The 24,367-nt window shown below is 38.9% G+C and overlaps 1 protein-coding gene across 2 annotated transcripts; it reads right to left on the reverse strand.

Moving 5' to 3' along the window:
- Positions 1–16,068: 16,068 nt before the first annotated feature.
- Positions 16,069–24,329, reverse strand: hbp1 (HMG-box transcription factor 1). Of its 2 annotated transcripts, none has more exons than XM_026365736.1 (11): positions 24,285–24,329; positions 22,838–23,004; positions 22,552–22,732; positions 21,982–22,102; positions 21,728–21,842; positions 20,960–21,078; positions 20,541–20,697; positions 20,008–20,152; positions 18,723–19,010; positions 17,226–17,367; positions 16,069–17,035 (listed from the first exon to the last, which is right to left on the reverse strand). In XM_026365736.1, the coding sequence occupies exons 2-11, from the start codon at positions 22,908–22,910 to the stop codon at positions 17,018–17,020; spliced, it is 1,359 nt and encodes a 452-aa protein (XP_026221521.1). In that variant the 5' UTR covers positions 22,911–23,004; positions 24,285–24,329; the 3' UTR covers positions 16,069–17,017. The 2 variants fall into 2 exon arrangements, with proteins under 2 accessions (XP_026221521.1, XP_026221520.1); XM_026365735.1 differs by lacking the exon at positions 24,285–24,329 and adding an exon at positions 23,757–24,256.
- Positions 24,330–24,367: the final 38 nt, after the last annotated feature.

Raw genomic sequence — 24,367 nt, forward strand, 5'->3', positions numbered from 1 at the left:
GACAGTTTCTGTATAAACAATACCATGGAGTTATGCACCACAAACTCTAGAAAATGTCATTTTATTTCCTCTTCTTTGACCTGAGCATTTAAACTGCTGACATGCTAAGTGAATAACAGTGGTTATCTTGTTGCAGTGGCACCTGTCAAGGGCTGGGATATATTAGGAAGTAAGTATACAGTTAGTTCCTAAAATCGATGTGTTGTGGGAGCAGGAAAACTGGACGTAGCGTAGGGATGATTTTTTTTACCAGACTTACAGTGACAGTTGTTTCCTTTACCTTCAGACATGGGACTGTTACTGTTGCTCTGCACATCACTGCTCTTTTATATTTCCACATGTAATTTGCTGCATTAAGAGGTACAAGCCTCAAAAGTCTCTGTGACCTTGAGTTTGGTATAATCATCATAATTAATGCTGAAATGTGAAAGCTGTAATGATGATTAATCTTTAAAAAGGTGCATACATTAATCAAAAGGGATCTCTAAAATTTGTCAACTCTACAAAATTGAGTAATTTTATCTTTAAGTACAGCTAGAGTGGACAGTACCCTATCATACCATGTACTAGTCTAAAGTATCAGACTGGCTACAATATACAGTGTATTTGTACTGTGTTTCTACTGTTTCCATGCTCCATGCTTTGTCATTCTCTCCCCTTGCATGTTGTATGCTAAATGATTTTCTCTCCTGTCAAAGTAAAATGAGTGTATGTTGCACAAGATCCATTATCACTGTGGGTAAGGATAGAGCGCATAAAATTACGTTGATAGAGCTCCATCCATCTTAATGTGTGAATATGTGCATGGATCTTATACTAAACTGCAGCCACACTCACTGAAATAAATACTCCCTGTTCTAACAGTAACAGCTGTTGAGATGTTTATGATGAACTTGATAAGGATCCTTTTCTTTTGTCGACAATTAGTGGTGTGCCCACTTCATGGTGCACGTCCTGGGTATTGACTGACTAATCCCAGCTAATCCCAGCTAGTTCTGCATGTGTGTGAATGCTGTCTGATGGCTGTTCAGTTTCAGTATGGGGGTACCTTTTAGCTTAAGACTACAAACTGTGATCTATAGTAATGTAAATACTTTACAGTCCTGAATTTTCCCTAATGAGATTTAATTTCTCCCGCTCAGTCCTGTAGGACCCAGATACACTCGGTGGCAGCTACTCCATGCCTTATTTGTCACGGGGCAAACAGTACATTATTGTCCTCCTACTGCGCCCCAGGTTCGAGCCTGTTGTCATCATTAATTTTGGGCTCAGTGTAGTGTCGCTACAACCCATTACAAACCCACTCCCCCATCTTGGTTCTGTGGTGATGCATTGCTCTGCAATTCTCATTAATAATCCCTGCTGCATATAGCTTGATACAAGAAGAGACGAGGAAACAGGGCCACAGCAAACAATGAAGTCTACAGTTCCTCGTCCATACAGGCACTGAGATACAGCCGCAATTGATGGCACAACATTGGAGGGAGCAGTAGACCACCTCCATAGAATAATCATTGTGATAATCCAATAGTTCAGATGAAACAGCATCCATCTTACAGCAGCTATTTCTACTCAGCCTGCTGGGAAATGATTTGCTAGTATTTAACAACAGCCAGTCAGTGGTGAAGAAGTGAGTTAGGACTCTGTATGCACCTTGTAGCATATACTGTAATAGTGATGCAGGAAAGGTTGAAAGTCTGTATGTCGGTGAAGATTCTCAGTTACGTTGAAAGTCTGTAGTGTAGTTAAAAAATAGCAGCCTTCACAGGTTGGGAGGCTTGAAAAATGTCAAACCGAGAAACATACATATAATCTACCTTAAAGACATTTTCCACTACTGGAAACTACCAGCCTGTAACTGAATTAAAATGTTATCCTGGCTTCTGCGTTTGTTTCCACTATTTTCTAACTTAGGGAAGCTACATTTTGGCACCCCTCAGGACTTGGTACTTGTAGCAAGAGGATATGGAATCAGTTATTGCATGAATAATGGATTTATTTGACTCAAGTAGGCTTTGAACCAAAGTGCTTTTCCCAGCACTTGCACTAAAGACATTTGCCTTGATATTGGGCCTTTAAAATATGTTTGGCTGGCCTTTTATACAGCCTCTCACGAAGAAGCAGCTTTTCCAAATCTCATCGAATGCGAGCACCCTTTGCTCTTAATCATATACATTGTGTTAGTTTATGGAGAACAATGATTTGTTTGAGTCATTCACTCATTCACGCAAATGTAATATGATGAATAAATATCTTGGCCATGGATACAGATATTTTCCAGCATGCAGCAATGAGATGTCCAGAGTTCTAATGAATCACGATGTGCTCAGTGCATCATAACTAATTTAATGTCTCCTAATCATGTTCACTCAACTTGGATCACATTGGGTTGGATATTGGGTTTTATTAAAATTGAAAATCAGCTTTTTATTTCACTGCTATTTTCAGGCTGCTGCATCTACAAAACTGTATAAATATACAGTCATTAGCACATTTGATTGTTGTTGGCACTTGCACTACAATTCCTTGCGCTCAAGATATAATTACAATATTCTTCACAATAATTAGATCTACATATCTTAACTGGGATTGGCTGGGGAAATTCAGAGCCTAGATGCCAAATATCAGTACTGTATATACATCTAGTGGTATAATGCATAAATCCAAACAGGCACACAAATAAAGTTGTGCTCCATTACTCACACATAATGTAATGTATAAGCTGCAACTTCCACTGAAGTCAGAGTATTAGGTTTATGACATGTTTGTCATTGTCTTGGCAGGACTCCAGCACACTGGATTTCCAACTACTGTGAATAAAACCTTTTCATATTTGACAGTTTGGCTCTTATAAATCCACCCTGTCCAATACTCACTTTATAAGTATTATATAATATGAGTGAGTTATGTAAGTTCTTTTTTACAGGTCATTTATCATTACACAAGAAAATGTGCCCAACCTTAGTGACCATACATGTTGAACTACAGCATCCATGTTAACCTGTCACTGGGTCTTGTATGCTGCCTGAGCCACCAATCACACCAAATAGTATTCACCTCATCTTGGTTAATCATCAAACAAACCAGCCCAGCCGCTTCGTTTTACATAGGTGCTTTTAAAATGAGAATTTGTGCAAGCATACATATAAGGGTAAATCAGCTCTTGCATTCTGAAACATTGTTTGCAGCTAAATATTCAGCCCAAAGGACATTTTTTGTCTTTGACACTGTTTAAATTTGCAGTTATTAAATATTGCACCATGTGCACACCATAATCACTTACACTAGCACATTGCTGTGAATAAATAATTGTTGATAAATAAAATGATGAGAACTTTTTGGTGGCCTTTTAGAGCATGCCCAGAGAAAAATTACACAGGTATGTTTCTCACATGGTGAACATAACAAAAGCCCACCGACTTGGTGGATAGTGTGCACAGCTGCTAGTAGGAAAACGAAAAGCATGAAACTTTTCTTTCACATCCCAGATGTTCTAGATGACAGTTTGTCCATATCCTATCATGTTTTAATCTCTTTTCCCATTACAGTGTTGCTAGGACTAAAACATGCGCTCTTGTACTGTATGTTACATAGATAAGGAAGAATAACTACTTCATACTGTTCGTACTATTTGTTTTAACCTACCCTTTATGCAGGACTTACTGTACATACTTACTCATTTGAAGCTGTATGTGTCACTTTTACCTTCAAACATTTGCTTTTGTCTTCTTGTTTTTGGAAAGGCTAAAATAAGATGCCACCCTTCAAAACCTTTCACATCTACATCTACAGTATCTCTCTTACTACAGCTCAGTTCACACCACCTCAGCATGTGTAGAAATCCAAAGAGATAGACCTGCTGTGCCTAGTTACGGTTGCCAAGCAATGATTGGACAAGTGCCGGCGGAGCTGTTTAGCAAATGATCAATTTTCTGTCTTTTACCTGTAAGGTAATTGCAAGGTAGCTGAAGTGTGTTGAGTAGTATTTACAGTGAAATGTCAACTCCATAATAACGGTTGATTACATGTTGCATGTTGAGACAAATGTACAGATAAAAAAGTAGATAGAAATGGCATTCTCCCAGCCTCATCATGATGCTATTCAGAACGTTTACTCTCTGATGGGGATCTTGCATTGAGACATTAAAGCTTCTGAGTGATGAATTTGAATTTTGAAAGAGATTTGAAGAGTGTGGATTTAATTTTAGGACATGCAGAAATTAAGCTCCTGCACTTTTTGCGTTCTGTTACCTTTAGCTTTAAAACACTAAACTGTAAGAGGTTGCTCTATCAGTTGTCTAAACAGATTAACTTCTGAAGTACAGACATCTGGGGAGATGTCGTCAGCAGATTTGATGAGAACTATTTGCTTTTGACTCTGCCTGTACACAGCAAACACTTAAACTACAGAGTTATATTATACTGATCATCGCCTTTTATAAGTGTGAAAGTCCAAACATGTCACTCCATCTGTTGAGAGAGAACGATGATTACTAGCTTGTGTTAGGGTTCTTATCACTGCTTAAGCTGGCCAAAAAGCCATGTGTTCAAAGATGAACCTACAAGCTGGAAGTATTTCTGTTCCTGTGTAAGGAGGGAAGAAATACAGTACTATCTGTTCTCTTTAGAACCTGCAATCATATCATCATCCCCAGAAAAGCATCACTGATCACTTACTATACAAATAACAGTGCTCCTGTTTGTGTGATAGTGAGAACACCAGTAGTAGGAATCAGATAATGAGCAAGAACGCTGATACGTTTAAGATTAATTGTGTAAAGCTTTTCATTTTTAGTGCATAGTAATGAATCTAATTATAGACATCGACTGCTACAGTACACTAGGTGTAGCATGTTTCTTATCTGCCCCTCTTTTAGTAATCAAGCTGCATCAAGCTGCTTGGGGAGAGTGTCCTGTAGCCTTTACCTTGACCATGCATGGCAATTATTTTCTTACTTATCTCCCTAGACTCTTTTCTTTCTATTCTCGATGTTCAGTGTGGTGCAAGTCACCAAACAAAGCACAAAGAGTACTGTTGACCTTTTAATTCTGCTGAATGAAGGGTGATAAAAATGATGATACCTGTTATAGTTATTAAAGACGATGCTGTGCTTAAAATCTCACCATAGTCTAGTTATTGTCTGCAACTTTGTCAAGGCCACTTTAGCAGATCATTGTGGAATAAGAAAGATTTTTGAAGATTTTTTATTTTATTACCATTTTAATTTGCACTAATGGGAGAATTTCCTCATGCAATGTGCTATGACATTGGTGTGGTGTAAGAAATGCATTGACGTTATCATGCACAGGCAGAAATATAGTATATATATCCGAGAATCTGTTTTCCTCAGAAGGGGATGTCACATGCTTCATCACACTCCATCTGACCTTGATCTTGGAGTGAGTGAGCCCACATATGAACATGACCAGGGGATATTAAACAAAAACAGCACATACACACACACACACAATGTGAGGATCAGAGCTATGTGTACCGCAGTAACAGCTCCCGAGGGAGCATGGGGGTTTAGGGAAGGTTACGTGACATCAGCAGCCCTGATACAAACACATTGACAAGTTAGGATATGTCAGGGAATGTTTGAAAGCCACTGCTGGGAATTTAACAAGGTGATTTAGAGAAATTATTCACTAAAGGATATTTCGAAATCAGCTTGTTTGAAACAAATATGTGCAACGTACACGTAATAGTCCCCAAAATATATAATAATATACTGAGTGCATCTCTAATAAGACTGGCCACAACTATTATCCCTGCATGATCTAATCTGTGGTGTTGGATTCAGCTTATCGAGAATATTTCTTCTACCTTCTTGTCTTTCCACCATATTTTCCTCTGCCTACGAAACTCTTAAGCCTCTTAAAAGTTCTCCTCTCTGCTCTTAACAGCTTTTCACCAGGAGCTCTCTGACAGGCTAAGATGCTTTGGGTATAAGTTTTATCTTCACCAGGATCTTACTATGGGACGGGGAAATTGTTCTAATACATACAAGAACAATTTACCTTCAACTCAACAAAATATTTTGTATATGGCATCAGCACTTAAAGCAGAGACGTTTTATTAACACCTGAGGTGAATGAATTCAGTAAAGGCTAATTGGTTAGCACAGACATTCCTCATTGTTGCATAGAGAGTACATAGTGCAGGTGTAACTTTTACTTCCATGATCCTTCAGGCTGATAGATTTATGTAGTGTCTGGAAGAGCAATGAGATTTCCTTTCCCCTTTTCAGGCCTGTGTCCCATTGTGCAAAGTAAAAACCTGATCCTGCTATTTTTTCCCTTGGTGCAGCTGGTAGTGTCTGCATTTTTCCTGTTTTGGGTCACTTCAGGGAGTTAGGTCAGTTCCTCTTTTATCCTTCTGGTTGTAATGACACTTGATCTTGTAACAGCTTTCCTGAGTAGTGTTTGGTTTGAGTCTATGGAGAAACTACTGACAAGTAACAGCGACTAATAAACAAGTATAAATCCATTGTGGATGGTTTGTATCAACAGTAACAAGTCAGCTGCGGAGTGATAATGACAGGTGGTTAATTGTGCAACAATTTGTTGATATTAAATTAACTGGGATGCGTCTTTGCCACTTAATTTGGTTGTAATGGTCTTTGGAGAACACTAAAACATCCTGTGTGTAGAACATAACCGCTCAGAAAGTGATGATAGTACAACCAGCATCCTTTAAATGGTCTCTGGCACATCCTGCAGAGACAGCATGTCAAGTTGTATCTCTGGCAGTTAGAGCAGCATATCTCTTGGTATTTCCCTCACACTTTCACATTCTCTTTTCTGCACTGAATTGTTTAAAAAAATAAATAAATAAATAAAACCCTGGGCTAGTCTCCCGGCACACGGTGCTCCTGAAATACCTGCAGGTGATAACTAGCTGAGGTTTTGTAGCAGGTGTCCTGTCACCTTCTCCATAATGTATGCATCATACCTGTGGGTGGAGGTGGTAATTAACTGTTGCTTTGCCATTTTTAGAATGTTGCCATGACAGCTCTGTCAGTGTCTCTTTCGTCTCACCTTTATCTTCTCAGTAAGCGTAACCTACTTTCAGAGTCTCTTTCTGTTCCCTTATGCCTCTAGCTAAGTGTTATTATTCTGTTTTTAATTCAGTTTTTTGTTGCCCTTATTTAATATATTTGTGTAGCATGTTTCCAAACAGTGTGATTGACCTAGTATCCTCTCATATATCTTTTTGCTCAGTCTGTCTGTGTGTGTGTGTGTGTGTGTGTGCGCGCGCGTGTGTTTATAAGTTTGCGGTGGTCCTGACGGGCTGACAGTGCCGTCCATCATGGTCAGATCAGCTCACAGACTGCCTCGCGGACTTTGGCCTGCAGGTTCCTGCACATTGTCTCATTTGTCAATCAGACACTCAGTCGTACCCATTCTGCTGCAATTCACAGCACATTCCTGCATATTAAAAAGTGGTAATTTTAATTAGCTGCAAACCATCGATTGAAATCAAATCTGTAGATACTGATATTAAGGTCTGTGTCTGATGACCTACCTGTCAGTCAGCACTTCTTGAGTTTATGTGTCAGTATGTGTATTCACCACAGTTTCCTAAGTTTCAAACAAACTAAAACACAACAAGTTGTTGTGTGGACGTGGAGACATGCTGTAGCTTTTGCTTTTGCTGCTGTTGAGTCATTGAACAGCAGTGCAGAAATATTTGCTTGTAAAAGTCTGAAGTGAAGCTTGTTCATGTAATAAATCCGAGAATTTCAATTATTTCTACTTGACTAGTACATTTTGGAGCAATTCATTTATTGTAATTAGCTCTAGTTTCATAATGGGCAGAGCTTTGCAGAGTGTAGAACTCATGTACTAAACAAAAGGTTAGCTGGTTCAGGCTTCTTCATAAATATCTTTTGGTTTTCAACCGTTCAAATAAACTCAAATTAACCTGGCAATAGAAATATGTAATGCTTTATTATTAAATAAACAGGAGACCTGGCCCAAACGTCCCGCTGATCTCATGGATTGGACAGTTTGAGCCTGGAAAGACATGCATGTAAACTGCAACTTGACTAGTTGGTGGAGACGTACAACCGTAAGCCAGTAATTCTAGCTTATTGTAATTTTAGCCCTGGTTATTTTGAGATCATTGTTTGTGGTTTGTTGTATCAAACAGTAAAGTGCTCTTACATAACTGACTTCTGTAAGAACACAAATACAACAATGCTACAAAAGCAGAAATAGGCATACAGAACACAAGATCACTTTAGCACACACTTAACAAATGTTAAGAAGAATTTGTTTTAGTACAGTGTTATTGGTTATGTGTTGCTTTTAATGTGTGCATCCCCTGTATGGAGTTAGGAGGCTACAGTTCTCCCTGCTGCACTGCCACCTGAAAAATGGACTAATAAAGTGAAATGACTGCCTGTGTTGAAATATTTAATAACCAGGATAATATTAATGCTTGAAAGTACAAGTGCGATATCATCAAAGGTGAGCATTAGTTTAAGAGGAAGATGATGTTTGAGTGATGAGATCTGAGTGGAGGTCTGTGAAAGCTCTTCTCTGTATTAGTTTTTTATACACTGGAGATGAAGACCAGACATGCCAACATTAACATGCTCCTGGAAATCACTCATGCTTCTACCTCTTTTAGGGCCCGTTTTGATGATTGCCTGTCAGGTACAATTATCTGTTATATATTTTTTTTAAAATCCAGCTCCTTACCGTGCATGATTGTGTCTATATTTCATCTTCAAACATAGGCAGCAGTTGATGTTGGTCATACATGCCCTTCTGTCTTCACATTACACACAATGTGCACTTTTACAAAGGCATATTTCTAATCTTAGGCTTTAGGAAACCACACATGTATAATCGACACAACAATTTAATACAGTGATGCTAATACTTGGAGATTTAGTGATACTGAACATTTTGATTCACTAATTCACTGTCAGTTCTTATTTAAAACCATTCTTGTATTTAAAGAGACAATATTATGCAAAATGTAGGGTTTGTATTTTTATACTGAGGCTCTGTTGAAACAGGTTTAGCCAATTTGCAATTCCTAAAATTGCTTTATGCAATACCTCTACTGCCTATCTGTCTGAAATGGTTTGTTTTAGCTGCTGTCCCAAAGCCGGTGGGTTGGACTATGGTTGTACTAAGTGCACAAAGTAGCTGAGCAACAAACTCCTTCTTCTGCTGGCTCCAGAGAGTGCATAAACCAAGTTTTTAACATACTGTTGTGTTATGTAATACATAATACTTCACCCTTCTCTCTAATGGTTTTGAGTGAAAACTCACCAGGTTATAAAAGCAGCTATCTGCGTGGCTGTTCCTGAACAGAGCAATGGAAAAACTTCCACTGAGCTGGTTGTCAGCTGCTCGTCTATATAACTGTCAGGAACAATTTAGGGAGACTCCAGAGAAAATTTAGTTTTTGTCTGATTTCTTCTGCAAACGTTCAGCTCATGTATTAGAACTGTGGACTAGTTTAATATCATCATCTCAGCAGTGAAGTATATAAAAAGCACAGGATGGCCCTTTTAAAATTAAGCTAATAAAACATGATCCATCCAGCCTGAAAACGTGTCAAACGACCAGCAAAGATGTATTAAGTTGTCTGGTTCTGTGTATCAAACTTTATTTTCCTGCTATTTACAGTATGTTTGGACACTATTATATAAACTTTAACAAAACACTGAAGAACATCCTACTCAATACCCAGAGAATTTGTGTCCATCCCAGCAGCATCACAGCTACTGTAGTCTCCTGCAATGCCACTGCTAAATTTGCAAATGTAAAATAAAGAAATAAATAATTGTTAGTGGACTGTCGCTGGTGAAAGACCAATGTTGGATGTAATATCCACACGTGATGGGCAGACCAGATATCATAGATTTGCTTATACCACAGGCAGCATCTAGACAGCAGGCTATTAGGTTTTCACTGATGTCTTCAAAGATTCAATAAAGGGATAAGGTGCCCACATCCAAAGCACTGCTTGTTTCCCTTCTTCTGTGTCAGTGGCACAGGCTAATTCTCACTCATAGGCCAGCGGTCACTGCAGTGTCTTTTTATTTCTTATGTAAATTGCTCAAGCCTGGTTAAGACAGGATTAAGATAATAAAATAAAGCACCAATATTCTGAAATGCTAATAGGTTTTGGGAGTAGTTGTTAAGGCACCTTAGGGAGTTTGTTACCAGTAATGTCTGGGTGTTCTAAAGAAACCAATGTTAACCTGTTAAGCTCTGAGTCGTCCTTGTCTTACTGTCAGACATTGAACAGTCGCAGACAGCTTACTGTTTCTCTTTGGAGGTCTGCAGTAGAGTCAGGTGGAGCCTTGTGAACCAGTCCGTAACCCATTATCATATCTGTATTTGTGCGTAACTGTCAAATGGAAGTACGCCCACACCATGTAATGATCATAAATGCGTGTCACACCCCAAACAGCTGCTCTGCTGCAGTGAATGTCATGTTAGACATGGCTCCTCCTCTGTTAGGATGAATTAGTCAGCTGCATAATTTCTGATGTCTTTATTGTTCTCCTGATATGAGGGCAGCTCACTTCAGGCAAACAACTCCAACTACTCACAAAACCTCCTGAGCAAATAGGAGAGCAATAACATTAGATCAGAAGCACTAATTGAATTATCTTTCAATTTACCCTCAAATATATCAGCAATCAATAAATAATTTCCTGCTCACATCTCACTAACCAGCTTTTTATGACCTTTATAGAAAAACATATTCATTAGGCTGCTGTTCCCTCTCAGTATATCAGTGGAGCATAATGTGAGCAGAGACGGTGTCTGTCCCTCTTTCTCTGTCTTTATGTCTCATTAACTACTGTATGCGCCTGTAGAGTTATTGAGCTCTGGGAGATAAATAATAGTTACACTACCTAACCTTGCATTGTATATTTCTATGTAGTAAGAAGATCTGAGGCTGATTCTGTTTAAAGTTTTGTCATGTACCAGTCGAGCCTCTCTCTGAACTTTGGGCAGTGACTAGCACTTGTTTATTGACTAAACTGACACTTCTTTCTCTGTATTTAGTTTATGCCAATAGCAGAACGCACCTATCCAGTGTCAGCCTTTACAATGGAAATAGTACATCTAAGCAGCACCCAGGTGGGACCTTTTGGCACCCCCACCCTAACCCCTGTTGCAGTCTGAAAGAGCAATGTAGCACTCTGCGTCTTCATTCCTGCTGCACTTTATGGGGTTAGCACTTGAAAATGACCCTAATACTTCTCAAAGAGTAGCTTTGTTTGGGTGAATGTTACTTTGTTATCTAGATGGTGTTGGATAAATGTTGTGAACATTTATGTCACACTTTGGAAGTTTGTTTAATGGGACACAGTCAGTCGGCACTGAGCAGGCGGAGCAATTCTATGCCCAGATAACCTGAGATTTTGGTTTAGGTTAGAATTTTAAAGTGCTCTTTATTTCAAAACATTTTTTTGTTTCTATTTGTAATAACCAATAATTGTGTAAAAGTGTTTTAAAGGAGTTTTAAAGGAATTGTTTTGTTGTTTTCTACTGTAAATGTTTTTTACTTCTGTGTGAGTGATATTTAGGTCCGCAAGTGCTAGATGTATTGGCTTTAAGTACACTTGCGCTATATTATGACAGTTTGCATTTGTTGCTTTGAAGACTGTGAGAAATACACTGTGTGATGTCAACTGCGGCTTTTGTAGAAAAGAATAAATAACTGAATGAATGGACATTTGCTTTAGTACAGGACTGAAAAGAACTGTTACAGTCCCCCCAGGTATGAATATGTTCAGTAGAGTAAATAAGGGGGGGGGGGGGTTCTGCACTGTTGTTGCACGTTTACCAGTATGTGTCAGGATTTCTGTAACAATGACATTAAAATGTTATGTCACAAAGTTGTGACTCAACCTTCTCTCTTGGACTTCACAGGCAGTCACCTGGAAAGCGACACAGCCCAGGCTGGCTGGGCGTGTGTGTGTCTACTTTAACAACTATGTAATCCAGGACAACAGCTTCAGTATAAGCATTAGTATGGATTAGTATGCCAGCGGTTGTGTCCCCGGCTTCTCTAGAGCTTTGTTTGACTCTTACGTGATTTCTGTCCTTCTGGCTGTTCTGTTGTTCAGCTGTCAGACCAAAGTGCAAATTCTATCAGCAGGGGTTTATTCAATTCATTTTGCTGTTGCCTGAAACCTGTGGACCAAGAAAATGATTTTCCCCCTTTCACAGTGTTCACATGCCATCCAATTAGGGCTCCGAAGCACAGGGGGAAGAGCAATAGGCAGACAGAGATGTGGGCAGTATAAAATGACAAAAGATGAACGGTATTATCGAGTATAATTGGAGAACGAAAGAGAAAAAAGACAAGCGCAATATGGTGCCTTAAAAATCCACATACCTGCTTGTATCCAGTGCAGTGTTAATCTGAATTCATTTACTTTTAATGTTGTTTCCGCTGAAATGTGTTTGGAGGATTTTAAGTCATATCTCTGTACCATCTGTACTATAGCTATATCTGTATGTTGGCTGATATTAGCTCATGGCAGAGACATTAGTGAGTTAGTCGGTGTATGTCTGTGCCTCAGTTGATATTATATTATTACACTTATTTATACATTACATACCTAATTTCTAATCGCTCTGCTTGCACAATGTAGAAAGGAATTTTGGAGTCACTTGATTTCTAGGGTGGAGAATGTAATAACACTGGTTTGTTGCAATCAGGAAAACAAAAGTTTTATCACAGCCTGCGAATCTTTGCTGCCACGTAATCTGTGTGATCTGTAGGACAGGATGAAGGCCACTTTGAAGGGCAGGATGTAGAACCCTCCTGAGTGTGAGCAGAGATTCCTCTCTGATAGTTAGGATCTCAGTATCGCCCCTTTGCAGCTGTCCTGCAGTGGGTTTCAAATCGTTAGTCTAAATAGCAGGATTATGATGGATGCTTTGGTAAAAATAAAACGGAACAAGCACTGACAGATTTCTGAGAATAGTCCACTGTAATTAACAACCATGCACCAAAAGTATATTTTATTAAAGTTAGTTTTAAAAAAAAGGAGCCCAGAGAAACAGGAAATTTGCTATCAAGAAATAATCCTTAGAAAAGAAACCCGTTGTCGCTCAGCCACATCATTCCGGTCCATCACTACTGGCAATGGAGCGAATGTTGTGTCACCAGCAAGCTACCAGGGATGGCTGCAAGGCAAAAGAAATCCACTTCTCTTTTGTTTACTTATAGTCTTCTTGTTATTGTCTTTTGCCGTAAACGGTTTTGTTTTGATTTTTTGCATATTGACTTAAAACAGTTTCCTGTCTTTTCATGGTATTCAAATTTACAAAAGCCTTACATGTTCTTCTCTGCTTGCCTTTTGTAGCTCTGAAATCGTTCTGTATCTGATTGCAGACTGTCAGGAAACATCAAGAACTGGGATCAGTGGGAGTGGTTTGTGCTGCGGGAATCAACAGAATCAGACCTGCAGCAAATACTGTGAGTACTGTTGCCTCATAATGGGCAAGTGTCAGTTTTAGCTAGAACCTAAATAAATGAATGAAGACTGTGACTACTCATTATTTTACCTCATCAAATAAACTTCTAATTATCGGTTGAGACTGTGAAACGTTGATGTAATCATAATAATGATAATGATAATAATGATAATAGATATATACTATTGATCCCGTTGGTGAAAGGGTGGTTGGACAGCTGCCAGACAATAGATGTCAGCACCACTACAGTGTTTTTTGGTGTCTTATGAAAAACCCTGGGGCCCGTAGACAACTGCTATGGCAACTGAGCTACGGTCGCCCCATTATAAAACAATCCAACTATCAGTATAAAATTATATTTCACAATTATTTTTTATATAATTAGCATTGACCGTGTCATCCTCATCCTGATAAAAAAGTGATAAATTCTCATTTGAGAATATAAAACATGGCAATATTGACAACTTATGTTTAATAGGTTAATTCATCAATCTACTTCCTGCTATTTTAAGATCCAGATAACACTAATTTCATTAAGTTTAATATTAGAAGTTAATGTTGCATTCAACTGGCTAGCACTAAAAACAAATGTATTATAAAATAAATAATTTCATGGCAATAACATCACCATTTATGTGTCCTTGTGCTCTCGTGTTTCGGACAGTGTGATAAATTACAGTATGTTTTATGTGATATTAAAAATGTAACTTAGCACACGCTGCAGAAAGTCTGTCCGTATTCATATAAACACAGGAACTGCATGAATCATTTAATTCCTTTTCTACGTTGTAACACAACATTGTAGAATTGCAGTAACCAGCGTTAAAAAAGTAAACAGAAAAGAGAGAAACAGTCATGTTTCCATAACAAAGTGCCATTTAGAGATAACGGCTCGAACAAAGACGCTGAGAGTCTGCTACCTCTCAGTGAATTACTAAAGCTAATTGCCCCTAATTAGGATGCCTTGATTAAGGTGCAGCTTTTGATTTAAGAGGAAGCTAGCAGTGATGATCCCTGTCTCACTTTCCCTCCATTCTAATTGTTCATTTTGGCATTCATTTCTTCTTTAATTGTTCCTGTCAAAGGACCTTATGCATAAATCCAGTCCATTGTGCAAAAGAAAAAAATGTATTGCTACCCGGTGGGCTCCAGAGAAATAGGTGATTATTTTATTTTTTCTTAGTTCAGTGTTCAACATATGATGTTGGGAGCATCTTTGTAAGATTGTTACATTTTTTTAATCCCTCAGTACAGAAACCATTATAAGCAAATGGGAGAATACACATCTGATGTTTGTGTTTCTGCAGCAAGCGTGCGACACAGCAACAATCATAACCTCTGCTTCTGTATTGGCAGTGACACAGTGTTTTAATTCATAAAACTGTGACAAGATTTTAAAAATGCCTTTAATTTCTGACCCCAAGAAAAACTACTGTTGTTTAGCTCCTTTAAACTTAAAATCTTTAGAGGTTCATCGGGCATTTTTCCTTCCTTCCCATTCAATCTATAGAGCATTCAGTTCACATCGTTTTGGAGTGTGCTGTTATGAATATGCTATAATTAGATCTCAATGCTAGAAAGGCTTGCAGGGTGTTGATCATTGTTATTTCATGAGGCACATGCAGTGCTATGAATCTCTTCCCTTCAGACTAACCATTTCCTACCAGCAGACAAACAAGGCCCTCAAGATATTCATAAATGTGAAAATAATAACATGTCAATGTCCATAATCATCGGTGAGATATGTTTTAGATTCTTTTTACTTAAGTACAATAAAAAGCAAATCATCTGCTACAACTTCGTGTTACAGTTTAATGCACGGACAGTATTTATTATGTATATAAGGTCATCTTTACGTCGACCTTCCAATCATATCATCTTTTACAAATGGAAGATAGGAGACGTTTATATCAGGTGAAAAAGCAGCAGGTCTTCTACTGGGCGAAAATGGAGCGATGGCGCCCTCTGGCTCTACCAATATAAATTGAGTCTCATAACTGCTTTTATTTTAGGTCATCACTTTTTGTGATGTGTTTACACCCATGCCAGCATCAGGCAGCTCTGCAAACTGGGCAAATGTGTTCATCTAATGACACCAGCAGATGTGTAGTGATAATACAAGTCTTTTCAGAAACATTGCCTGCACTTAAAAGCTTATGGTAATGTGTCCTTTCATTTTCCATTTCCTCTTAGATCCTTTGTCACGTCCAGGAGAGGTGGACAGAGCTCCAGTGAGTATAAGATTCAATTAAAACATTTTATGTTGGCCTTATTCAGCCCGTGAGTGAATAGTTGTCCTACATGTACAATTGCTACTTGGGAGGCTTTGTTAGTGTCTGTGCATGATGGTTTTGATGTGGCAGAGAAACAGAAGAATAAAACACACTTTAACTGTGCCGTTACCTGGAAACCTCAGACTTTACTGGTCGGACATTTAGATCAGTGGATATCAAGAGCTCTTAAAGCATGAGAAAACATTTGCCTGGGTCAGTGTAACATTTGAGGACTTGCACTTGTCCATGAGAGGAAGCCGGTAATGATTCAAGGCGAAGGACAGGCAAAAACACACATCCAAACACGAAGCCAAACATCCCCACAGGTTGAGATTACAGTTTATGAAAAAGAGCCATACGTTTGAATAAGATGCAAGTTTAAAAAAAAATTATTTATAATATGGTACAAGGATATTCTGTGCAAGAGGTTGTTGGGCCTGTGAAATCTGTACATTATGAACAAAGCACTTAAAATTCAATAGCAACCTGAAAGCAGAGCATGGCCACTGGACCATGATTGTGTCAAGATACTAGATGTATTATACAAATGGTTTCCACCGGTATACAATGGCTGTATAGGTATAGATTACATATTTATATAAAGTGCAAAAGAAATAAACACTTACAGCGGAGGCCTGAAGTGCTTTGTGACTGAGTGTAAACCCACCACCACATGCTGAAAGTCTTCTCATCATATGACCAGGTGGTTGGGTAAATACCAAAGATTTGGCAGGGCAGTATCACAAACTGTTGTCCATAGTACAACTGCAGAATATATACTGTATTACAAAATGTATGAAAGGGTTACCGATCTGTGCAATAGATTGAATGCTACAAATATAATCAATATGAACAGTGGCGAAAAGGTCGTCTAAAAACCCCGTTGTTTTTACAATTATAAATAGACACTTGTTGTTTACTGCTCCTTCTTCACTATAGCACCACAGGCTCTCATTTGTTTCGACTCTGAATATGAAATAATGTGAAATAAATGAGAGGGTCATTCTTATTTCAGAGGAATAAGACTATGACATTAAAGATATAAGAAAATATATGCACTGTTAGTGACTAGATTAAATGTTTTTCTCTATAGTTCATAATTCTGGTTTGTCTCTGTAATGTTTTAAAGGTTACAAAAAGCAAGTGAATTCAGCATCACAGTTGAGTCTCAAGAATACAGGAGAGCAAAGAGGCATCAAGCGGTCCATTAGACTCTGTCCAGCACCTCTCCAATGCCAAACCACCAGCAGCTGGGGATTCTGGGGGATTATCTAGGTCTGCTGGGAACCCTGGTGAAAGACAACATAATAGTATGGGTACTGTAGGATGGACACATGACTGAAACCGGGTAAATATTATTTTATATATATATAATATTTGTGCACAATCTGGACCTTGCGTAGAAAAGCTACCGTATGACAATGATGATAATAATAATAATAATAATAATAATAATAATAATAATGTTGAATGACATACTGAATTGGTTCTTTTACGTTTCCAGCAGTCTGGATTGAGTCTTTTCTGCTCCTCAGCCAGAGCTTTGGCCTCCATGGTGTACATCCTCCTCTCCTCATTCTTCATCTTCTTCCACTTGTCACCCAGAATGACACTAATGGCTCTGGAGTGAGAGGTAAGAGACAGAAGGTGAGTAGAACGACTCGCCTTCTTCACATTTTTGTCCATCTTTGTTTTTCTTTACCCCTTTCTTAAAATGTCATTTTGTTCTGGCTTATTATTACAGCTTCAACACATTTTTTAATCGGATCAGAAATTTAAAAATTTGAACATTTTCTTACATGTAAGTCCCCAGAAAAAGATGAATTTACTAAAGCAACCTGTATAATACAATGGTAAGAAAACATTGGAATTACTAAAGTTGGTCAGTCATCTGAACATGTATCAAAAATAACTTAATATATAATATTCACTGGTAGTGAGGCATGTCTCATGTTGCCAGATCAATAAATTGGTCCAGCTCCATGATGGTGGTAAGTACCATGCTCATGGGCACTTAAATGGTGGTTTTAAAAGAAGGAAATGGCATCACTCATTCATGAGTGTGAGAATCACTTCTCTAACTAATACACTCCGAATAACTACAGATATGAAATGCATGACCCCAAGAGTTCCCATGCCCTTTTTCATTTTTTTTCCATAGTAGTGTACTCAGCAAGCGTCACTTTACGCTCATCTTTATGTGTCAGAGGATAATGAGGCATTCTCTGTGAGTTACATTTCAAAGCTTCATACTATACATTTATATACATGTCAAATGATGACAGCTCTAGCCAAGACAGCATCAGACACTGTCAGTATGTGCTGCACGACCTCCACCCTCATTCTCTAACAGTACATCTGTTTCATAAGCCAACATGGTATCGCACAATGAAAGGATGTCTCTGTGCTGTCAAGGTACAGTCATATTACACTTCCACTCAGTAAATGTTTCTCCCCCTCCCATTTACTTTAATTAAGGCTAAAGTCAAGCATGTGTTTCCTGTTTTGCTACAACGTTCAGCTGGTTTCACTGAACTTACAAGTCAGTGGTTCCCTTTGGTCAAAGACATGCATGAATTGTGTTTGAAAATTTAAAAAGGTTATTACTGTAGTGTGTCCCACCATGTCATCCAGGGATTACTAGACATGAGTGCAAACTGTACCATTCCTCTCATACAGTAAGATTACATATTAAAGCAATGAAAACCGTGGTTGTGCTTGGTTGGCCAATAGAAAGACTGCTGCAAAACATCTATGCAGCACGGTTTTCATCGCTTTAATATGTATTCTCACATCTTAGATATACATATTAGATGGAGGGGGGAGTATTTGCATAATGGAAGTGTGACTGTATCTTATGTGTGGGGCAGTTTCACTGAATAGACAGCTAATGTGATCAATATCAATCTGAAGATGTGACACAGAAATGGCACCTGAATATATATATATATGGCTACCATTACGTAACCTCAATACCTGTTGTCCTTCCCAGGATACATCTGTGTGTACTCCACTCTGTACTTCTTGGCAAAGAGCATGAAGGCATTCATTGGCCGCTTGCATTTTGTAGGTGTGGCACCACTGGCTGTCCCTGAGGTGTGGCTCCTGTTTGATTTGCTACTAGAGGACTGTGGGGAACTGGAGCGCTCAAGTTTATCACAGTCTGGACTGACAGCACCCCCACTGGACAGGGAGGTCCTGCGCTGACGGGCCATGCTGCTGAGAACATACACAGCTGAGGAATCTAGTGGGGTGAAGTCATAACTGCAGGAGGAAAGAAGGATAAGAGAGACATAAGTTAACATTGTGAGTCTCTAATCCGTTACATTTTGTGTGTATGTTCTTTTTTTTTTTACAAAAATCTAAAACTGTCACTGTAAATTACACAAAAAGAAATGTTGCAAATCACTAGTACAATACAAAGTGCTATCTATTGACTAAATGCAGTAACATATGAATAAACTGGTTATTTTATTCTGACGTTTCAGGTGTTTTTTTTTCTTTATATAATTTATTCATGCACTATATAATCTAGTGAACAAATGTCAGGTTAAAAAAATAATCAAGCTGTCATTCTTTGTGATGCCTTCAGTCAAGTGCATGAAGCCATTTCTACACATGAACTTTGGACAGTGTCTGGAGTTGCTCCTTCAAACATGCAGCACACAAGATTTCAGATGTGTTCTCACTAGGGGAAATGGTATATTTGCTCTTGGCAACAGGTGGTCCCCGAGTAGCTCATGCAGGAGGCACAATGTGACTCAAGTACACCACGGAAATTACAGCACATCGAAGCAGAGCCAGTCGCGTGATTAGAAACAATGCATTATGACTATAATCCCAGTTTCCCAAAGGAGGAGAAGTGCGGTGTAACACCAGAAAGCATGGTAAATACTTCCTCTACTTTATGATGTTGTGCTGAGCGGATAGACTGAAAAAGAATGCCCATTTCTCCAGACAATTACTTGCTGTATTTGCACATGGGCTCAATCAGACATTACTCAGGGGTTTGTTCGAGGGAGCTGGTAGGGTAATGTCCATTTAATGTTCAAGCTAACTGATTCAGACATTTGTGTTCAGTGCATGTCTGAAAACAGCTTAGAAGCCTGCAAACTTAGGATGACAGACTGAATAATGGAGCAGTATTAAAGGGGATGTGTGTACATCTGTTACCAGCGTAGGTAAAACAACTCACATTCAAGACTCATACTTAAGTTTTTTACCTACACAAAGCACAATCACATCAGTTACAGGAACGTACCTTCTGAAAGTGTCAAAGACGACTGAGTCATCACAGTTAATGGCATCTGGGTGGTTTGGTGGCAGGCACACATCTCCAAGCTGCATCTCATAGCAAGGGATCCCATGGTGCACCACAGTAAGGCTCGGATAAAAAGAGGACCACCCTGGAAAAGACAGATGGTATATCACAGATTGCACTGATCTTGAAGATGTTTATTGACACAAAAAAATAAACAGTTTGCATTTAGTCACATTGCGAAATCTGCTTTTTTTTTTTACATAATTTTGCTTCTGTCTCTTGTCAACAAAGCTGGAATTTATGTTGATCTTTCTCTATCAAAATACAAAAATATAACCTCCAGCCAATTAGTAGTTTTCCTGTATATACTGCTGAACAGGAAATTGTTATTTTCAAGCCCTTGGCTTGCTGATTGAGGACAATCTGATTCATACACATTCACTGTTCATATAAACTTCCATAGTTTCTTTGGTTGTGTAATGCTGCTAAATTAAAAGCACTATACAAATAAAATTTAATTGAAATTATTTTACCTTTATTTTTGACAAAGAATGGGTGATCCAATCGGCATTCAGCTGTTAAAAGGCTGTCATCAGGTGAACCAGGATCAAAGATGAGTTTAAGAACTGCCTGACCAAACGATATCGTCTCTTCATGGCTCACCAACTTCAGCCCATCTGAACCATATCTCTGAAAGGGAAGCAACAGAGCAATTAGTCTTGACTCACCAGCAATGCAGGATAACTGAGCTCACGACCAAAGGGGGAACTGGTGTTTCCAAAACAAACAAAAATAAGTGTTACTAACTGCCTAAAAACTTTGTTTCTATTATATTATATTATATTAGACCGCCACAGCATAACATCAACACAGCTAGAAGGTTCCTCAGTGTATAGCTGATTACTAAAAAAAATATTTTAAAACCTAGTGAAGTTACAAGTTCATTGCCTGCCTTGAGAGAGGAGGAGCATGGCACCATAGTTTCATCATCGGAGTCATCATCTGAATCCCCAAGTTCATCAGCTTCTTGCCACTCCACATTAGGACCGCGATGAAAGCGCAGGCGAGTTCCTGAATATCAACAAAATTATATAAGGTGATGAATATATGTGTCAATACTAAGAAGAGAATTCTGGAAGACTGATGCAATATTGCTGTTTGGACAGCAGAGGTCAGGATTTCTCTACAAGCTTTAATTCATGCTCATACTGGTTGGGACAATTGTAAAGGGAGGATCCATTCACATGAGTGTATACAAAAAAAAAATATTGTCAGCACATCCACAGCCCCTATCCAAAAAAGTCTTGATTGCATGTCTGGTTGTCATGAACACACAAGACTAGAACATAAAGGCCTAATCAGTACAGTTCTGACCAAGTAAATTACAGGTCCACTCTAGTCACAAACATAATTGAAACGTTTGAGCTACAGATAAAAATAAAATTGTTTTCAAGTCTAAAATACACATTTATTTTTAAATACTGCAGATGTAAACATTAACAAATTTGTGAAAACATTAATGACTATTGTTTTTTAATGGCGAGAACATGTTTACACTAGATTGTGAAATATGCCTTTAAGCTATAAGACATAATTCTCAAGACCATTTTTTAAGACATTCTTAGAACAGCTAACAATTAACATGTGAGTGAGATGAGGTGTAGGTGGGTGTATCTGCACTGGCCACTGAATATTAGTACATTACTGTGTATGTATGCACCTTTTAAAAAACAATGCCAGGCTGTGGTGGGCCAGGAGTGACACCAGGCCATGTCTTCATCATCAGAAAAGGACGAGGACATTGAGAAAACTCCAGATTCAGATTCACTGCTGGCCTGTTATGTAAGATAAAATACATCTGATAGTGAGTAAAATAAGCAGTTTCAGTGTGCAGGTCACAATTTACAATGACACAAAACACTTATTCTACATGAACAGGTGATTCACAAGTCTAGGTTGGAAGTGAAAGGTTACCCTCACGCGCCTGCGCTCCCTGAGGTGACCTCTGGACGGGTTGGGTGCACTACTGGCTAATGGGGGCCGAGCGTAGGAATGTAAACTATTACTGTTGCCAAAGATGTGGACTGGAGATGATCTGGAAAAATTTAAATGTTGTAAATATGCAGTTATTGTACCATGTCCACAGGGGTTATAAGACACAACAATAATACTGTTGCAATGGTATTACACTTCTCTGACATGAACATCACTTGGAACACTAAACTGAAAACAAAGAACTCAATCATAAGGACAATGTGGAGTGATACTGTATGTCTGTATATGTTAAAAGTGACATATGATTAAAAAATACTAATATGCAAGTAAATTTTAATTTGTCTAGTTTATTGTAAAGATAGGTTTGCAATATATAAATTATGTATACACAATCAACTATTCTAGACAATTAACAAGTCTTGTACTTGCTAATCCCCCTAGCTGTGGTGTGAGAGCTGTTTTCAACTTCTCGTTGTGTTTGCTAATGTATAAATTCATTAGTCTTACATGATTTTCAAGATTTTCAAGCTATTACATATTTGTACTAACCTCTTATGTGGTGCATCCTTAAGCAAGGGGCTCTGGGGACTGGTAGCAATGTTGGCCAGCTCAGCAAGCCAGTTGGTATTGGGAGAGCAGCTGAGCTCCTGGTGAGATACCCCTGCTCCAACCTGAAATAGACCAGGAGATCTCTGGTCCTCCTCCACCACCTGTAGCTCTGGCATGTCATCTGTAATGAGGTTAATGGTAATTTTCATAAGAAACACGTGAAAAAGCTCCGTTTAGTTAATGTTAGTTAATAACAATGTGACTCCTTGCCAGTTAAGAATTTTACCATAATCCATGTGGCACCCAGGTGAAGAAGGCAGGTCCTCGTTACACTTGAGGGGATCAAAGGACTCGTCCATTCTCACTATGTTCTGCTGTATCCTCTTTTTATTTAAAAAAACCAGGCTACAGGTCACTTTACTCAGCGTTCATCACCATATTCTGCCACGTCAGCTGGTTTTAGGAAAAACCAAGACTAAATTAGAGCTTTCACAAATAAAATGAAACTGCTAGACAGTTCTACTTTCAATTACATTCATATAATAAACAATTAATTCAACTGGAGCCCCCGTAATTGCATACATAAGGCTGAATGGGGGTTTTGGATTACTGGTAGTGATCTGATTTCATCAATACATTGTGAAAGGATTTATGAAAAGCACAGCACAGTTAAAAAAGGATAATCCGAGACAGCTTGTACTCCTTACTGGACATGTCATATGTCTTTTCAGTGGAAAAGGTAGACGGCCTGTGGGGATCTTTTGTCTCTGGATCGGGAAAGCGAACCACTGAGACGGGTCACGTGATCCGCTGCGTGGAGGCCTTGTTTATAAACTTTAAAGGATTTAGCGCATGCGCACCAGAGCTCATTCATTCATAACTGCGTAGCAAAACGAATAAATAGCAGAAATACGTGTTGAGAAGCGGCGAACGGACGCTGGAAAACACGGCGGCGAAGACAGAGTGCCACAAAACGAACAAAAGAGGCTGACGTTTTGGCATAATCGGACAAATGTGTGGTCTTAGGGGGTTTGGGTTTTTTTTAAGAAACGGGTTACAAATAAGAAGAAGAAGTGAAAAGTCAGATGTACGAGTTGGAAAATGAAGAACTAACGGTGGTTCGTGTTCTGACAGGCGACCAACGGTCACCGCGAACACTATCAAACCGATGGTTCGACTTCGTGAATGCGGATATGCGAACACACCGTTAGCGAAGCGTTTCGAAAGTGTTATCAAGTCCCAGAACACGGTCTAAAGGCCTGGTCTGCTGGTCCCTACCCCTCCGAAACCAGCAGCAGTGCCCCGAGCTCAAACCCAGAGGCTGTCGGGTCGATCACTGTAAACAAAAGAATGTCAACAAGTTGAGGCATGACGCAACCTCCGTGCCCCGTTCAAAATGAATGACACGAAAACAACCAGAACCCTTCAACACCATTTTTCAAACATAGAAAAGCTGCTTTTAGCGACTGGGTGGCTCGTTTTGCCACACAAAAGTGCAATCGACTGGGTTTGTTATCGCCAAAACAAAAAAAAAAAAAAGCGTCATAGTGGAGGAGGGAAAAAAAAAAAAAATACTGTCGAGCCAACATGTCATTCGACACCAAATAAACCCGTGACAACCCCACTAAAATGCCAAATTAGAGTTGCAAAGGCACGCATTACACAGCTTTTAAGTTAAAAAATAGTTTGAAACAGTTATTTCTTCGAAAAAAAGTAGTGAACTTCCCACTCACCAGACCTGTCGCCATCAAGAAACTCTCTGGCATTCACTCGACGGGTGGGAATGAATGTTTCAAGAGGACGCTTCCTATTAGTG

The sequence above is a fragment of the Anabas testudineus genome, chromosome 6 (assembly GCF_900324465.2).
Source record: "Anabas testudineus chromosome 6, fAnaTes1.2, whole genome shotgun sequence".
Lineage (NCBI taxonomy): Eukaryota > Metazoa > Chordata > Actinopteri > Anabantiformes > Anabantidae > Anabas > Anabas testudineus.